Below are 18,233 nucleotides of genomic sequence, written 5' to 3'. Positions count from 1 at the left end.
GCATAGATAAGTTTTTGAGGGCTTGGGGGAGGCCAACGCAGTTTGGTGGGAGACTGGAAAAGTGGATTCTACTCAAAGTCAGCAAGCCTCAGCCTAGCAAGGTGCCTGCACGCAGGTCCCTGGGCACCTGGAAACCACAATTCCCAGAATGCCTACTTCCAACTTCCGGGACCCGGGGTGTCGAGCTCCGGAAGTAGTTGAGAAAGCGGAAGCGCCGGACTCAGGGTGTCGACTGTGTTCTCTTCGGTTCGTCGCCACCATGGGGAAGCGACAGCACCAGAAGGACAAGATGTAAGTTGGGCCACGTCTCTGTTCTCAGCTCGTCGTCGTGCTGAAGGTCATCTCCTGAAAGCTTCAGCTTTCACAGGCGCCGTATCGTCTCTTAGCGCAGTCTTTGCGGGCCAGGGCGTTCTGCAGCCAGACTAACTTGTGGGGTTTTCCCCTTCCGCCCCCATTTCTGCACGCGCGTTTTGCCCCTGAGTTGCTTATCTGCCCTGCACAGCCAGGTCTGCTTCGTCCTGGCTTGAGCCTGCCAGCCTACACACAGGCGACAGCCTTCTAGTTGAAGACTGGCGTGCCATGCTACGTGTTCCCCTCCCATTTGCTACTGTACTTTGTGTTTTCTGTCTCTTCAAACTAGTGTAGTCAGATGTCCCCTGCCCCCCAACTGCTTGCAAGGATACCTTTGACTTCTGTATTGCCAGATCTAGTATCCATCTTTTCAGTCCCTGGGCTTCTTCCCTTTCCAAAGCCAGCCCTTAGGGGGATCGTATTTTTATCTGCGTATGATCTATTTCCTCTTTGCTGAGCTTCCCCTCCCCTTGTCCCAGACCTTGTGGGTGTCTCCTTCCTCTCTGTAGTGGATCTTGTTCTAATAGTCTCTCATGCACTAATGAGCTTTTACTCAGTTCTCCACTTGGAAAACTTACAGCTTTCTCAAAACTAGTATGCTAATACGGAACTCGATAATTTTCACACCTAAGCCTGCTATATCCCTATCCTAGCCCTAGTTACATAGTGGGTCCTGGTCAAAACCACCCACCAGCTTCCCTTCACACTTAGGCAAACACAGAGTACTTGCCTTGGTCTTGGACTCATTTGTGACTCATCCACTGCCCTTGCTTCTGTGTCTTTCTGCTGCTATGTACCTCATGACACTCTTTTCTGCTGTCTCCTTTCTGGAATACATTCAGCTTGTCCTGCTCTAGCCTCAGTAATGTTATTCCTGTAAAGGGCCTCCCCAGATCTTTGTATGCTTAGCTCTTTCTCCTGTTAGCCTATAAATCCAGTTCATTTTCTTCTGGACAAGGCACTGTTGATGTCTCTTTATTTTTCTGTCTCTTTGCTTATGTGCCTGACACTGCAGATGTTTAATGTATCTTTGCTAAGTGAGTGAGAGTTGTGTCATAAGTTACTGATACAGCTTCTGTCCTGTCCGTGACGGGACCCAGTAACATATTCTCTGTCTTCCTCAGGTACATCACCTGTGCTGAGTACACTCACTTCTATGGTGGCAGGAAGCCAGGTAAGGGGATGCTGGTAGTCCTGAAGAGTGCCATCTTCCGTGGTGCAGAATGATCCAGAACACTGACATTACAGTAGATAATTAGGTTGAGTATATAGTTGATAGAAGATGACATAGTCTCAACATAGTAGAGTATACTTACATTTTAGAGGAGAGTTTTTTTTAAAATAGAACTTAAAATGGCCTTTTCTTTAGGAAGCGGTATAACCTTATTCTTTATAGGAGGGAAAAAAAAGGAAGGTTAATACCCAAAGTTGCCAAGACTGTAGAAAAAAGGATTTATTTATTTTATGTGCATTGGTGTTTTGCCTGCATGTATGTCTGTATAAAGGTGCCGGATCCCCTGGAACTGGAGTGACCAAGGGCTGTGAGCTGCCACGTGGGTGCTGGGAACTGGGTCCTCTGGAGCAGCAGCCAGTGCTCTTAACTGCTGAGATCTCTCCTCAGCCTCGTACTGTTTTGTTTTGTTTTTCTTTTGTAAAGATAGTCTTATTATGTAGCTCAGGCTGGTCTTGAACTCAAGATCCTTCTGCTTACCAGTGCTGGAATTACAGGCATGTGCCGCTGTGCTAGTCACAGTCACTGTTGTAATAATTAGTAGAGAATACATGCTTTAAAAAAAAAATGCTATATGCTGGGTGGTTTGATGCACACCTTTAATCCCAGCACTTGGGAGGCAGAGGCAGGCGGATCTCTGTGAGTCTGAGGCCAGCCTGGTCTATAGAGTGAGTTCCAGGACAGCCAGGGCTACACAGAGAAACCCTGTCTCGAAAAACCAAAAAAAAGTTCCACCGCTGAGCTACACCTACAGTCAGTCTTTAGTATTCTCTTTTAATCTAGGATTTTTGTTTTTTTTGTTTGGTTTTTCGAGACAGGGCTTCTCTGTATAGCCCGGGCTGTCCTGGAACTCACTCTGTAGACCAGGCTGGCCTCAAACTCAGAAATCCGCCTGCCTCTGCCTCCCGAGTGCTGGGATTAAAGGCGTGCGCCACCACCGCCCGGCTTAATCTAGGATTTTATTATTTGTATATGACACGACTTCAGTCTGGGTGTGCCATTTTACCCATGTGGAAGGCAGAGGCCAGCTTTGTGGCCTTGGCTCTCTTCTACCTTTTTGTGGGTTCCAGAAATTGAACTCAGGTGGTCAGGTTTACATGACAAGAGCCTTTATCCACTGAGCCATGTTGCTGGCCTTCTGAGATTTATTTTGTTTTGTTTCACTTTGTAGCTCAGGCTAGCCTACACTATGTAGCTCAGGCAAACATTGAACTTAAGATTCTTTTATGTCAACTTCTTGAGTATTGGAATGACATTCATGGACTTCCACTCTTGGTTCATGTTTTCTTTTTAAAGATTCACTTATTTGATATGTATGAGTGATGTGTCTGCATATGTGTGGCCTAGGAAGCCAGAAGGGGCATTGGAGGCCTTGGACCTGGAGTGATGGACTGTTGTGAACCACCATGGGGTCCTGGAGGAGTAATAGTGCTCCTAAGCCTGAGCCATCTGTTGCTCATGGGCTTGTGTGCTCCGTGTGTGCTCTCTCTCTGTCTCTCTCTCTGAGTGTGTATACATATGTGTGTATATGCCTGAGTGTGTGTGTGTGTATATAAATATAAATATATGGGTTTTTCTGTTTTGTTTTTTGAAGGTAGGATTTTCCTGTGGAATTCACTCTGTAGACCAGGCTAGTTTTAAACTTACAGATTCGCCTGCCTCTGCCTCCCAAGTGCTGGGATTAAAGGCATGAGCTAACATGCCTGGCCTTGATTTGTGATTCGATAATATCAAAAGAGGCTGTGTAAATCCAGGTGTAGTGGTACATGCTTTTCATCTCAGGACAGCCAGAGCTATACAGAGAAACTCCATCTCAAAAAAGCAAACAACAAAAAGCCCCTGCATGTGTTTGCATGTGCAGGTGGGTGTGCCTGTGTTTGGAGGCTAGAGGTCACATTGGGTGTTGTCTTCAATTGATAATCCATCTTAAAAAAAATCTCTCTGTGTGTGTATTTGTCTACATGAGTACATGCCACATGCATATGGGTACCTTAGAGTCCAGAGGAGAGTGGGTGCTGGGAACCCAGCCCTGGCCTCTACAATAGTATCCAGTGCTCTTAACCTCTGAGCTATTTCTCCAGCCCCTTGTTTTTTTTTTGAAACAGAAAACATCTCCATGTGGCCTTGGCTGCCCTGGAACTCACTATGTACATCAGGCTGGCTTTGAACTCATAGAAATCCACCTGCCTCTGCCTCCAACTGCTAGGATTAAAGATGTGCTTTGCTGCTGAGCCCATCTTGTGTTGAGACGGAGTCTGTCACTAACCCGATAGCTCACTGATGGGCTAGACTGGCTTGTCAGTAAGTTCCTTCTGTTTCTACCTCCAGTGAAGTACACTGAGCCACTGAGCCATTTCTCTAGTACCTATTATTTTTAGGTGTGTGCGTGTGTGCATATTTGCATGAGTAGATACCTGCTCTTAGAGATGCCTGCCCATAGAGATGCCTGCCCATAGAGATGCCTGCCCATAGAGTCCAGGGGTGTTAGCTTCCCTGGTGAGTTACAGGCAGTTGTAAGTTATCACATGTGAATGTTAGGAACTGAACTCAGGTCTTGCATAAGAGCAGAATGTGTTCTTAACTGCCCAGCCATCTTTCTAGGCCCCTACCAGAAGATTTTTTTTTCCAAGATAGGGTTTCTCTGTGTAGTCCTGGCTGTCCTAGAACTTGCATTGTGTACCAGGCTGGCCTTGAATCCAGAGATATGCCTGCCTATGCTTTCTGTGTGCTGGGATTAAATGTGTGTGGCACCACTGCCCAGCAACTACCAAAAGGTTCTTTTTTTAAAAAAATTAAAAAAAAAATTTATTTTTTGTTTTTCCAGACAGGGTTTCTCTGTGTAGTCCTGGCTGTCCTGGAGCATTTTGAATTTTAAGTTTAGGCATGCTCAACATGTACCATCCTGGCCTGTAGACCAGGCTGGCCTGGAACTCAGTCTGTAGACCAGGCTGGCCTGGAATTCAGAAATCCACCTGCCTCTGCCTCCTAAGTGCTGGGATTAAAGACGTGCGCTACCACTGCCCGGCCAAAAGATTCTTAATATAGGGGCCTGGAGGTATATAGTTCAGTGATGTGCCTAGCATATAGCATATATAAGGCCCTAGGTTTGGTCTTCAGCAGCACATAGCACACACCCCTCTCTCGAAACAACAGCAACAAAAGATTTAATTCATAGTAATGTAGTTTTTTTGTTAGTCTTGTTTTTTGAGACAGGATTTCTAGGTTGTACAGTCCTGGCTATCCTGGAACTTGCTTTGTAGACCAGGCTGGCCTTGAACTCACAGAGATCTACCTGTCTCTGCTTCCCTCTCAAGTACCAGGATTAAGGAGTGTGTCACCATGCCTGCCATAGTAATGTAGTTTTAATGGTAGCTATACATAGATGAAATATTTTCCAAATAGGTTTTCTGTTTTTTATTTCATCTTAAACAGATATCACACAGACAAGTTTTCGCCGCTTACCTTTTGACCACTGCAGGTGAGAGCTTTAAACCCTTCTGCTTTCCCTTGGTGTTGGCTGTGTATCATTTCTACCAAAGTATGTGTGTGTGTTTTAAGATAGAGTCTTTTAACTGTAGCTTGGGCTGACCTTGAACTCCTGAATCTCCTGCTGCTACCTCCTAAGTATTAGGATTGCAGGCTACCTACCATACTTGCATATGGAGTATATTTGCATAGACTTTTGCACAGACAGTTGATCATCCTTGAAGCCTGATGTGATGCTAATAAAGTGAGAATTCGGAGCATTTTGAATTTTAAGTTTAGGGATGCTCAACATGCACCATCCATGTGAACTTGACCCTGTGAGACGCGTGCATGGCTTTGTCTGCCTCTCAAGATATCTTGAGCCGGGAGAAGGTGGGCCCAGCCATGAGGACAGGGCATGGGTGCTTCCTGTTTACTGTGTCTGTATTTACCAGCTTTGTTTTTTAGCTTCATTCATACCTCCTAAGGTTGGGTAGACCCTCTTGTTAAGTGTATTTTGTGGCTGAGAGGACCAGTGCTTAGAAGAGTGGCATATACCCTGGTGTCACCCCTGGAAAGCAGCACTGCTGAGTTGTGATGCCTGTGAGACTCAATTCTTGTTCCAGATTAAGTAGCAGCAGCGGCAGCGATAGTAAGGACTCTGGTCGGCCTTTCTTTCCTTCCTTGGGGACTCGGGTGTTGGTGGAAAGGGCAGGGTAGCTGTGATGCAGAGCTATCGAATGTTGCTTTGGGGCAAAGGGACTGCTGTGAAAGCTTATCTGGGCCCAGCAGTCACCATACACTGTTCCTCCCAAGGTCTAATCTGAATGTCAGATGGCTCACTTGAGGCATGTCAGCCAGGTGCCACAATGCACTAAGAAAGGGAGAAAGGCTAAAGCACAGGACGCAAAGGGAGCAGACCACAGTACAAGGCCTGGACATTGTTTTAATCCAGAAACTGGGCCTCGATGCATCTGGACCCCCAGGAAGCCCTGTGCTGTGGTCATGGAAGGTGTTGCTCACGTTGGTCATCAGCTTTGTTGGAATGGGTACTTTCTGGTTTCGATTGATCTTTGAGAGAGCACTGCCTGGCAGTGGTGGTGCATGCCTTTAATCCCAGCACTTGGGAGCCAGAGGCAGGTGGATTTCTGAGTTTGAGGCCAGCCTGGTCTACAGAGTGAGTTACAGGACAGCCAGGGCTATACAGAGAAACCCTGTCTTGAAAAAACAAAACAAACAAACAAAAAAAGAGCGAGAGAGCACTGCTTGGTTCTCGTGCCTCTGGAGGCCGCTGACCCCACTGGCCCCTTTGATCTGTTGTGGATGATGAATGGAGAATTTAGCCCTTCAGGATATTTGAGAACAAGCTCTCCACCATAATCTGTGGAACTGACTGCTGCTTCTGCTCCAGCCACCTACTGGCTAGTTACAGTCAAAGGGGTTTGTTGTTGGCTTTTGTTTTTTTCCGAAACAGTGTAGCCCTGACTGTCTGTATAGTGGAGACCAGACTGATCTCGAACTCAGAGACCTATCTGTCTTTGCCTCCTGAGTGCTGGGAGTAAAGCCACTCTGCTCTGCCAAAGATTTTTTTTTTAAAGATTTATTTATGAATATGAGTACAGAAGAGGGCTTTGGATTCCATTACAGATGGTTATGAGCCATCATGTGGTTGCTGGGAATTGAACTCAGGACCTCTGAAGAGTAGTCAGTGCTTTTAACCGCTGAGCCATCTCTCCAGTCCTTGTTTTTTTTTTTTTTTTTTAAATTTTTTTTGTTTTTTTTGTTTTTTTCGAGACAGGGTTTCTCTGTGTAGCCCTGGCTGTCCTGGAACTCACTCTGTAGACCAGGCTGGCCTCGAACTCAGAAATCCGCCTGTCTCTGCCTCCCAAGTGCTGGGATTGAAGGCGTGTGCCACCACCGCCCGTCGCTTGTTTTGTTTTTTTTAAGATAGGGTCTGTATGCTGCTCTGGCTTCTTGTTGACTTGAAACTCACTCTGTAGACCAGGCTGACATTAAACTCAAGAAGATTGGCCTGCCCCTGCCTCCAGAGCACTGGGATTAAGGGCTTGAGACCAGCTGCAGATACATGTGAAGAGCTGCTGTGGGAGCTGAGGCTGCCGTGGACCTCCACCCCAGTCATGTTCCCAGCATGCATCAGGGTGGAGTACTGGCATAGTACACCACAGGGGCCTCATTAAACCTCCTTTGGAAGGGGGGAGGATGGCTCTGGGGGTAAAACTTAGTCTGACTGCTATGTAAGGAGACTGAGAGGGAATCTCAGTCTTGCTTCCTCAAGGCCACCATAAGAGACCTCTCTCTTACGTGACATGAAGTGGGCTGTTGCTGCCCCAAGTACTGAGGCACCTCCTGGGACAGTGGCTTATCATTAGTGGTGTAGTGTGAGGGGCAGAGGGTACTTGGAACTGTGGGGAAGGTTGTGGGAAGCAGAGCATGCTTAGTGTGCCTAGAAGCTGATGTGGGATCTCTGTTCCTTTTAGTCTCTCTCTCCAGCCTTTTGTCTACCCAGTCTGCACCCCGGAAGGTGTCGTCTTTGACTTGCTGTGAGTTTCCTCTTGAATTTTTAAGTCTCTTTTTATTTGTGTGTATGTGTCTGACTACCCCACCCCCCGGGGGGGGGGAAGGTATTCGTGTATGTGCAGTTGTGTTCAGGGTCATGTATATGTGGAGGCCAGAAGTCGACCTCAGGGGACGATCTTTGTTGCTCTCCACCTTGTCAGTGACAAGGCACTGTCAGCTAGACTGGCTGACCAGCAGGCTCCTGCTTCTATTACAGATGGGTGCTTTTTTTTTTTTTTAAGATTTATTTATTTATGTATGTATGTGAGTACACTGTAGCTGTACTCAACATCAGATCCCATTACAGATGGTGGAGAGCTACCATGTGGTTGCTGGGAATTGAACTCAGGGCCTCTGGAAGAGCAGTCAGTGCTCTTAACTGCTGAGCCATCTCTCTAGCCCCATTGTGTCTGGCTTTAACATGGGTTCTTGAAATACAAATTTCAGGCTTTTGTGTTTGCATAGGAAGTACTTTATCCACTAAGTTATCTCCCCAGCGCTCTATATTTAATTTTGATTTAATAAATACTTCAGGATTTTTCATACCAATTAGAGAAAAGAATGTTCAGTTTGTGGCTCTAAGCAGGGTCAAGGTTACTAAAATCTTGTTCCTAGAAATCTCATGACGTTCGGGTGAGCCTGTTTGGTAATTGGGAGGGACAGCCAGGCCTTCAGGGACATGGCTCTGTGGCCTCTAGCAGGCAGCACTAGCTTGAAATGAAGGCGAGTCCTTTTCCCCATGTCTTAGAGGCCAGCTCCTCAGGGGTGTGTTCTCTTGATGAAAGCAGAGCTATAATGAAGTGCTTAATTCCATGCATTATATTCTGAAGCACTGCACCCTGTTTTATGTTCCAGCTAAGCTTGTTTTAGATCCTATTTTTTTTTCTAAAATTTTCAAAAAAAAAAAAAAAAAGGAAAAATAGTAAAAAAAATTGGACAATTTATCACAGTGATCTCAGTACCCAGGATTGTCAGTGAATGCTTGCGCCCTCTTGGCCCTGTGCACAGATTTCTTTGGTGGGTACAGGGGGAGGGGGTGTCTCCCTCTGGCTGGTGTTGAATACCTGGTTCAAGTGACTTCCCACTCTCATAAATCTCACAACTAGCTAGGCCTACACCATGTGTGGCTCACCGCTGCACGTGGCTCGGCTCACCACTGCGTGTGGCCACAGTATAATTTTTGATGCTGACTCAATATTTTGTTATATAGATATATTCACATTTGTTTGCCCTTTTGTTTGTTTGTTTGTTTTTGTTTCTTTTTTTTGTTTTTGTTTTTTTTTTTCGAGACAGGGTTTCTCTGTGTAGTCCTGGCTGTCCTGGAACTCACTCTGTAGACCAGGCTGGCCTTGAACTCAGAAATCTGCCTGCCTCTGCTTCCCAAGTGCTGGGATTAAAGGTGTGCGCCACCACTGCCCGGCTTGTTTGGCCTTTTTTACAGTTAAAGTTCTTGTTTATATATAACTTCGATAAAACTTGTACAAATGCCACGTGTAGCTCAGTGGAAAGGCACATTCTCAGTGTCCACAAGCCATTCCTTCAGTCCCCAGCACCGGAAAACTCCAGTCACTGAATATGTTTGAAAACACATGAATCTGTAAGTGCATCACTTGTTTAAGGTACTCTCCCCATCTGTAGTGAGGTGCACGTGCCTGCTCTCCACTCTCCCCTGGGCGCAGCTCTAAGGCCTCAGGTGGTGTCACTGCCAGCAGTGTGCTCTGGTGATCTTTTTTTCTGTTTTCTTACTTTTTTTTTTTAAAGGATTTATTTTTATTTTATGTGTATGAGTACACTCTGCTGTCCTCAGACACACACCAGAAGAGGGCATCGGATCCCTTTACAGATGGTTGTGAGCCACCATGTGCTTGCTGGGAATTGAACTCAGGACCTCTGGAAGAGCAGTCAGTGCTCTTAACCTCTGAGCTGTCTCTGTAGCCCCTTGTTTCCTTTTTTAAGGTTTAGTTTTATGTGTGTGGATGTTTTACCAAATACCTGTCTGTGTAGCACTTGTGCAGTGTCTGTGGGAGCTGAGAGGGGACATGATTCTCTGGAACTGGAATTACAAATGGTTGTTATATGTACTTGTCATGTGGGTTTTGGGAGCTCGGGCCCTATGCAAGAACACCAAGTGCTCTTCGCTCCTGAGTCATCTCTCCAGCCCCATGGTGACACTTTTTGTTCTCTCTTCTCATCAGGAACATTGTTCCATGGCTTAAGAAGTATGGGACCAATCCCAGCAATGGAGAGGTAGGTGCTCATGCAGAGTTCCATGCTGCCGGTAAGAGCCCCTGCTCCTGTCTCTGCTTTGTCTGTGCCGTTCTCATGTACTCAGCGGTAGAGAACTGCTGACCTGTGTGCAAGACAGTCTTGTGCTCTCCAGAAATGTTGCCTCTGTGTGCACACATGTGAGTATGTACTTGGCACACTTTACTTGCAGATTCTATGTTCTTGGATTCAGTCAACTGTGCTCATAAAGAAGTATTTGTGAAAGGTTATATGTGAATGAATATCTATATGCTTCCTCTTGTCATTCTTTCCTAAGCGGTATCAGAGAATAATTGTGTTTAGCTTTTAGATTGTGGTAGATAGCCGGCAATTGGGAGATGGCTTAATGTTGATGGCAGGATATGTGTAGGTTCTGGTCAAGTGCTACAGCATTTTATGAGACTGGATAGTTCTGGATTTTGGTATCCAGAGCAGTCATGGTACTAATCTCCTATGAATGTATACCATTGTCTTATATCTTTGTTTGCTTGAGACAGCGTCTTATTCTGCAGTCCAGGCTGTCTTCTCAGTCACGACAGTCTTGCTGCATATTTTTTTTTCTTGAGTTGGATTGTAGTGGGTATCTTGCTCTGTGTGCTCTGCAAGATGCTGGAGAGTCTCAAGAGTGTTAGTGCAGAAAGCACAGCCTTTTCTATGAGACTGTTGGTTAAAAGGTATGGTTTTTACATTTATTTGTTTAATTGTGTGTGTGTGTGTGTGTAAGCTTGTATGTACATCTGTGTGGGTGCATTTGCCATAGCACAGGATTAGAGGGCAACTTGTGGGAGTCAGTTCTATCCTCCCACCATGTGGGTTGGTTCTAGGGATCTAACTCAGGTTGGTAGGCTTGGTGGCTAGTGACTTAACACACCAAGCCATCTTTGGTCTAGTGTCTGTCTGTGGCTGGGTTGAAGTGAAACCTCTGTCATTTGCCTGCCACAGCAGAAGTACAAGCGTGTACATTTCTTGAGCACAAGAGTATTCTACTGAGTCAAAAGTAGATGCTTTGTCAGTTTTCATAGCTACTGGCCAGCTGCCCTTCAAAGTTGTTTTAACTCCTTAAAAACAGTCTGTAAAAGAAGATACTTCTTGCTCATGACCTTGACAATTCTGGGTATTGTCTGGGTTTTTTTGTTTTGTTTTGTCTTGGTTTTTGAGACAGGTTTTCTCTGTGTAGCCCTGGCTGTCCTAGAACTCATTTTACAGACCAGGCTGGCCTTGAACTCAGAGATCCGCCTGCCTCTGCCTCCCGAGTGCTGGGATTAAAGGTATGTGCCAGCACTCCTGGCTCAGTTTGCTTTTTTAAATGGGTGGAAAGAAAGCCATATTTACATCAGCTAAGTCACTTGTGTGACCTGCACACAGATCCAACACTGGGACTTCGGCTTCTTAGAAGAATATTTCTAGATTGTACCTCATTCTCTAGCCTCATTTTCCACACATTTTATTAAGCCTTTAGTCCTTTGGTCCCTTTGCATCTCAGAGGTCTGTGTCCTTTCCTTCTGTGGGCCTAGTTCTTCATATATTCAGCTGTACCTGTTAAGTCGCCAACTTGGTATGTGTTGAGTCTGACATGGGAAGCGGGTCAGGTGTGACACTGCAGTGACACAGAGAGATGGAGAGGGGAGGGGGATAAATAATGGGCTGAGATGTCTCTTCAGAGGTGCTCTTATGCTTAGTCCTGAGGACAAGAGAGATGGTGGCATTTAGATGCCATATTGGGGAACCTTCATGGCCCTAGACTTAGTCTGGTTAGGTTGGAAGCCCAGGCAGGGTCATTACCTGACCTCTTTGAGGACAGCTCTGGATTTGTCAGGAAGGAGCCTAGTGGCCCCAGGGAGAGCAGCCATGGATCATATGATTGTCTGGTAAGAGGCAGAGAGAAAGGAGAGAACAGTGGAGACTGACCCAGCAAACTCTCCTTAGGGCAGTGGGGATCTCAGCAGTCACCTAGCACAGTTTAGCAAGAGCTTCCTGAGTAGTTGTCACTGCCCTGATCAGCAGTAAGGGCTGGTGCAACCTGGTTCAGGGTCTGAGGCCAGGCCCATTGCACTGTTGGTGCCAGTGTGACCAATCTTAACATGATTACCTCTTTCAAGAGCCTCTTTTGAAGTAAGGTCCTGTGCACAGGTTCCTGGGGGTTGTAAACTTTGGAGGGACATTTCCACCCAGATGTAGAGAGCTCTTGATATGTTTAGTATGGTGACCCTGCCTTCCTGGTAGAGCAGATCAAACTCCTCCTTCACGTCTCAGCCTGTGATTGGCATTCTCTTGGCAAGAACCCTCAGTAGTAGAGCACTTGCCTTGCTCACTCGCTTGTAGAAGGCTTTGGTTTACATTTTCTGGCACCCTGCCAAAAAAACTCCAAAAAACAGAAACAACAACCAAAAAAAGTACACACACAAAATTCCAAACAAAACAAAATAAAAGCGTTTTAAGACTCTAGCCTACTGCCAGGCAGTGGTGGCACACACCTTTAATCCCAGCACTTGGGAGGCAGAGGCAGGCAGATTTCTGAGTTCGACGCCAGCCTGATCTACAGAGTGAGTTCCAGGACAGCCAGGGCTACACAGAGAAACCCTGTCTCGAAAAACAAAACAAACAAACAAACAAACAGACAGACTAACCTACTGGGTGGCAGCAAGCTGGCTGTAGTCTTTCTGGCTCTGGTGACAATCTGGGACTGGTTTGGGGTTCCAGAGACTTTCCAGTGTAGATACATATGTTGCCAGCCTGTCTCTTCCCTGTTCTGGAGGAAAGGGGAGCTGTGCTCCACATGGGGTCTTAGACTGTTTCTAATGCCTGTGAGCTTCTCTTCAGCTGTATGGGGTAGAAGCTTGTGTTTTATCTACCTCCCGAAGGAGTTTGCTTTTCTTCCTTGGTGTTCCATACTTGAGAGTGTGGCTCATGATCACAAAGCTGCAGGAGCTTTTCCCGAGGGCCCAAGCTGGGATGACAACACCATTTACTGGTTTCCTCATTATGAGGTTCCTGCCTTACCTTGTAGTTGGTTGTTCTCTGCCTTGCTGACCTCTGCAGCTGTGACAACCTAGGGGATGTCACCCTGGAACTCCCTGCTGTAGCCTGCCCTCTGCTGTCTGTTAGTGTTGTCTGCCACCTCTGTTTGCAGTCTGCTGCCTCTGCTACCTTGTCTACAGTTGTCCTCATGATCTCTGACCTCTTCCTGTTTTCTGATGGACGTTGTTAGCCCATTACCCCTGGGTATATCTTAGGTTTACAGTTTGCATCATAGGTGCTCTTAGGGATATCAAATCTTGTCATTTGGGCTGTTTTCTGCAACATCCAAACTACATATAGCTTTTACTTTGGTCACAGCTAGAACCTAGGCCATTTCCTTTGTTCATGGAACCCCCATAAGGGTGTGTTCTGTCTTAGCACTCCTCGTTTGTGGGCATGCTGACTCCTTTCTTGCCGTACCTAGGTCCTTACCCATGTTAAGCATGGATCAGCCTTTTCCACTTTCAGTGTTTGGTTTCCTTTTAAACAATTCTTGTTCTGTAGTATAAGCAGAGTACATAGAGGTGCTCTCACTAGCTTTGTTACATTTATTCAGTGTGTATGTGTGCATGTGCGTGTGTGTATGTGTGTGCTTTCAACACGAGTGTCAAGGTATAGCCTGTGGGAGTTCTCTCTTTCCTCTGTGTAGGTTAGGCTCAGTGATAAACACCTTCACCAACTGAGCCTGTTTTTGGGTTTCCTACTAGTGTTAAGACATATTCATTTTGTTTTTATTTTACTTAGTACCTTTATTTATGACGATGACGATGATGACGGTGTTTGAATGCCATGGTGCAAATGTGGGCAAAGGATACTTTCAGGAGTTGGTTCTCTCCCTCCACTGTGGGTTCCAGGGATTGAGTTCAGGTCTTCAGGCTTGTGTGAAGTCGAAGGCCATCTCATTGGCCCTATAGGAATTTTGAATTTCAGAAGTCAGGTATTCAGACAAGGGCTGGATATGGAGTTCAGTGGTCGAGCACACACTTAACACATATAAGGCCCTGGGTTTGGTAGCTGGCACCAACAAGAAAGTTCAGACATTGTAGAAATACACACTAGTCTTTCTTTACTCCACACCCTCCTCATTCAACCCAGTGACTACCCCTTACATTTGGAGGTGTTTGTGTGTTTATAAACCTGAGGATCTGTTCACAGCCTGGGGTTTACAGATACATCAGTGCAACTACTGAACCATTCTACAAGTCCCAGGAGTCCTGGCTGTGTCTTGGAGACTTCTCAGAGAGATTTCCATTTCTGTATAAGCTGCAGACGCTCAGTTGTGTGGAGAGCTTTCTGTTCTGTCCCTGTTACTCCTGTCTTGGTAGCCTCTGTGTTACTTCACCCCTTATTCATTATTGTTAATTATATGTCTTCCAGAAACTTGATGGGAAGTCCCTGATCAAGCTGAACTTTGCAAAGAACAGTGAAGGTGAGAGTCCCTTTTGTACCCAGCTCCAGGACTGGCCCACAGAGGCCCACTCCAAGCTCCAACTCTCACCGACTTTGCATCTAATAATCAGGCATTCCTTTCTTTTCTCTTGTGCTTTGGAGGTTGACCATGGGGCCACACACATGCTAACCCAGTGTTCTACCTCAGAGACTTATCTCCAGCCTCTCTCCTTCCTTTCTGACACTTGCTTTTGGTTTTCCAGCTGTCCTCAAAGGTTCGGGTGGATCCCACAAAGGCATTAGGCTGTTGTGAGCTGCTAGTACCATAGTTGGGCTCTGTACACAAGACATACCTGGCTGAGGCTGTGGGCTGGTTGTGATTGTAGGTGGAAGTTGCTCAGAGCAAGGCCCAGGGTGGCCAGCCCAACTGCGGTTGTGGGTGTTTGGGAAGCATTTTCTACTCAAGAACAGACTGTCATCACCTCTGTCCTACTTGGAACCTCCTACTCTGAGCCCCTTTGTGGCCTCTTGTTGCCTATCCAGATAATGAAGCTACAGCTGCAGCTGCCATGCTCCCGTCCTGGGGTCCGATCAGTCTTGTGCAGACTCTTTGTGGTCTTGGCTAAGAGGTCTCCTTTTCACTCTGGTACAAGTGCCATGGGCGAGTTTGCTGTCAGTGCTCACTGGGTGTTTTCCAGGGAAATGTTGTAAGCATAGGGAGGAGAAGGCATCTTTCTTCATTGTCTGATATACAACAACCTTGGGTTCATAGGTCATATGCATCTCATATTGAATGGATCTTCCTGTACTATTTTTCTCCAGACATACAGGTGGGGCTGAGATTCGTGTGCATGCGTGTGTGGCTGTCCATGCATGTGTGCAGCCCTGAGTGAGAAGGGGGGCGGAATCTAGGCAAAAGATGACTGGTGCATCAGATGCCCTCTCTGTTCTAGACAGAAGTAAAGGAAGGAAGGAAGGGCACCAGCAAGACACCTACTGAGGGCAGCAGACAGGCCTGAGAGGAGACTTGGTAAGAGGGAGCTGTATGAAGATATGGGAAGAACATTCCAGGCAGAGATGTGTCCGTGCTTGGTAGGAGTCTAACACTGTGAAACCATCTCGGTCTTGGGTAGAGGCTGGGCACTCAGGAGGCAGAAACAGTTGGATCTCTGTGTTTTCAGGCCAGCTGGTCTACATAGCTAGTTCCAAGACAGCCAGAGCTACACAGAGAAAACCTGTTATGAAACAAAACAACAAGAAAAATATAATGACTTATATCTTAATAGTAGCATATGACACTTAAAAATAAATGGACAGGAATTCCCTTTGTGTGTGTGTGTGTGTGTGTGTGTACATGATGAATGAGCTTGTGTGGGTGATTTTTTTTTTTTTAAACTGAGATTTTTAGAAGTCTATCTAGATGCATGTGAGTAACATGACTGTTTGCTCCCCCACCCCACTGTCTATTGGGATTCACTAGACAAGGCCTCTGCTGGATGGGAGATCATCTATTGGGGCTGGCTAGCTGAGTGGAGAGCTAGGTGAGGAAGGCCAGGAGATAAAGATGAAGAGAGGTGGAAAGTGGTGGAGACAGGGTCTCTGGAAAGATAAACCTTATCCTGTCTGGTATGACTTTAAGAGGAGGAAGTGGTCACCTGAGCCAGTCTGGAAGCTGCCAGACTGTTCTGAGGAAGGCAGCAGCAGGGGTTTGGTCTTGTAAGATGAGTCAGAGTTTGAGTTAATGCTGAGGAATGGAGCTTGACTGGCTGCCATCCCTGGGTTCCTAGGTCTTGGCAGCTGTCTTGTGCTTCCTTTTCTGACCACTACTAGTTCCTCTGTCTCTTTCCTCCTCTGTGCCATCCTGCTTGACTCCCTCCAGCCTCCACTCTTCCCTCTCCTTTCTTTGTGGTACTTGCTGGATGTAGAACTTAGCACATGCTAGGCAAGTGCACTGCTGCTGCTCCTTTTTAATTTCACTTTGAGATAACCTCATGGTAAACTGTCCAGCTGGCCTTGTACTCTGTTCTGTTTCCTGGGTAGCTACAGTTAAAATATGTGCTATCCTGGTTGTTTAATCATTGTTTAATCAAAGCCCTCGAGGGCCACTAGCCATGTGTGTGCTTTCTTTCTAGGGCAGTACCACTGTCCAGTGCTGTACTCCGTGTTCACCGACAACACCCATATTGTGGCCATCAGGACAACTGGCAACGTCTACACCTATGAGGTAGACCCCCATTGCAGTGAGTGGGACCATCTAATATTGGGCCCTCACGTGTGCCTGGCCGAGTGCTGAGGGTGAAGCAGGAACAGTGAGCATGCCTGTCATGGCTTTCATAGCCTCCAGCACAAGACATCATCTCTAAAATAAATGTCAGGCGACTCCGGTGGCCTTTGGACCTGAAACCCAGGCAGACAGTTTGGGCTGCCTAAGCAAGGGTTCCTTGTATCCCAGAAAGTATTCCTGTCTTCAGCATGGACCGGACTCTGGAAGGAACATAGGGGTAAAGGGAGATAAATGGAGGCCAAGCTCTTAGGAAGGAGAAGGTGCCAGGTTGGCAGAAGGGACAGGAGCTGTCTCCATTCCTGGCTCAGTCTAGGATGAAGACAGGACATGATGCAAGAGAGCCCACGTTGGAATTCTTGCCTGAAGCACAGATTGGCTCAGCTAGTCTCTGCCGGGCAGATGAGAGAGAGCGCATGAAGCTGTGCCCCAGAGTGGCTGTGTGTGGTCATTTACTTCAGATGTCTGTGCCAGGGCCCAGAAGGAACAGTGATTTCTCTGTTCTGCTGTAGGCAGTGGAGCAGCTCAACATCAAGGCCAAGAACTTGAGGGACCTGTTAACTGATGAGCCCTTTTCCAGGCAAGACATCATCACCCTGCAGGTAAGTAGCTTCACAGGAAGCGCCTCACCTTGACTCAGCTTCACCCTCTGCCTCCCAGCTTTCTTCACCAGGTGTGGTGGTCTTCTGAACCATAACATCTCTGGCTGCTGCTCCCCAACTGTTGCGTAGTGCCGCCCTCTTTCCCCACAGCCACCACCAAAACTGCGTCTGGTTCTCATGTCTCTTGTATGAGAGCTATACCTGCCCCACAACTGTCTTAGGTCCCCAGGACACTTAAGGCTGCTTTTCAAGTCCCACCCCTGCACCCAGAGCAGCATCTACACAGTTGTCCCCATGGTAGTGTGTGAATGGCCTAGAGGGAGTGTAGGCTAGGCTAGGGTTAAGCTACTCTGCCTTGTTTCTTTCTGATTGAAGCTTGGTCCATTGGTTTCTCAGTGCATGTCTTGTGCTTCCTGGCAGCAAGCCTCATGCCTTATTTTTGTGGACTAGAGGCAAGGCACGCTGCTTGATGAGCAGTAGGCAGTCTGTGCTCTGGACTTGCACCACCTTGCTTGTCACCGGGTCAGAGCTTCACGCTCTAGTCCTCACACAGCTCAGCTGTGGCCTCTTTCCTGCAGGTATCTGTCCAGCCTTCAATACATGGTGCAGGTGCTGGAGATGCTTGACACAGTCCGGTTGTACTTCTGAGTGTTCTCTTCTCTCACAGGACCCCACCAATTTGGACAAATTCAATGTTAGCAACTTCTTCCATGTGAAGAATAACATGAGAATAACAGATCCAGGTATGGACACCTAAAGGTTGCTGTGAGGAGAGCACAGGTTCTTGGGCAAGCCCCTCCTTCTGGGGCCAGTCACTGTGGTTCCAGAGTGGCTTTTCACTAACTAGCTTTTGGGAAGCCTTGACTATCTGAAACTTCCTGTCTAGATAAGGCTTAGATGTGAAGCGTCCCTCCTGCGTTTGCTGTCTAAGTAGACGTGCTGGCATTACAGGCATGCACTACCATGTCCGTTAGATGTTAGCGAAGTAGCTGACTCCTCTTGGAAACACCAAGGCACCTACCTTTCCCTAGCTCTGGTGGCACTGTGCTTTCTG

The 18,233-nt window shown here is 46.9% G+C and overlaps 1 protein-coding gene across 2 annotated transcripts in view; it reads left to right on the top strand.

Annotated features, from left to right (window-relative positions):
* Positions 1-185: 185 nt before the first annotated feature.
* Ppil2 (peptidylprolyl isomerase like 2) overlaps positions 186-18,233 on the top strand; it is a 27,008-nt gene continuing 8,960 nt past the window's right edge. For both annotated transcript variants that reach the window (XM_028779625.1, XM_028779624.1), the window contains exons 1-9: positions 186-291; positions 1,476-1,525; positions 5,015-5,060; positions 7,546-7,608; positions 9,820-9,871; positions 14,285-14,336; positions 16,429-16,520; positions 17,090-17,179; positions 17,847-17,922. In XM_028779625.1, the coding sequence (XP_028635458.1) occupies positions 260-291; positions 1,476-1,525; positions 5,015-5,060; positions 7,546-7,608; positions 9,820-9,871; positions 14,285-14,336; positions 16,429-16,520; positions 17,090-17,179; positions 17,847-17,922 (553 nt within the window). In that variant the 5' untranslated portion in view covers positions 186-259. The remainder of the gene's footprint in view (positions 292-1,475; positions 1,526-5,014; positions 5,061-7,545; positions 7,609-9,819; positions 9,872-14,284; positions 14,337-16,428; positions 16,521-17,089; positions 17,180-17,846; positions 17,923-18,233) is intronic.

The sequence above is a fragment of the Grammomys surdaster genome, unplaced genomic scaffold, assembly GCF_004785775.1.
Source record: "Grammomys surdaster isolate TR1022 unplaced genomic scaffold, NIH_TR_1.0 358, whole genome shotgun sequence".
Classification (NCBI taxonomy): domain Eukaryota; kingdom Metazoa; phylum Chordata; class Mammalia; order Rodentia; family Muridae; genus Grammomys; species Grammomys surdaster.
The sequence above is the reverse complement of the archived record's forward strand: the minus strand, read 5'-3'. Positions and strand labels throughout refer to the sequence as shown.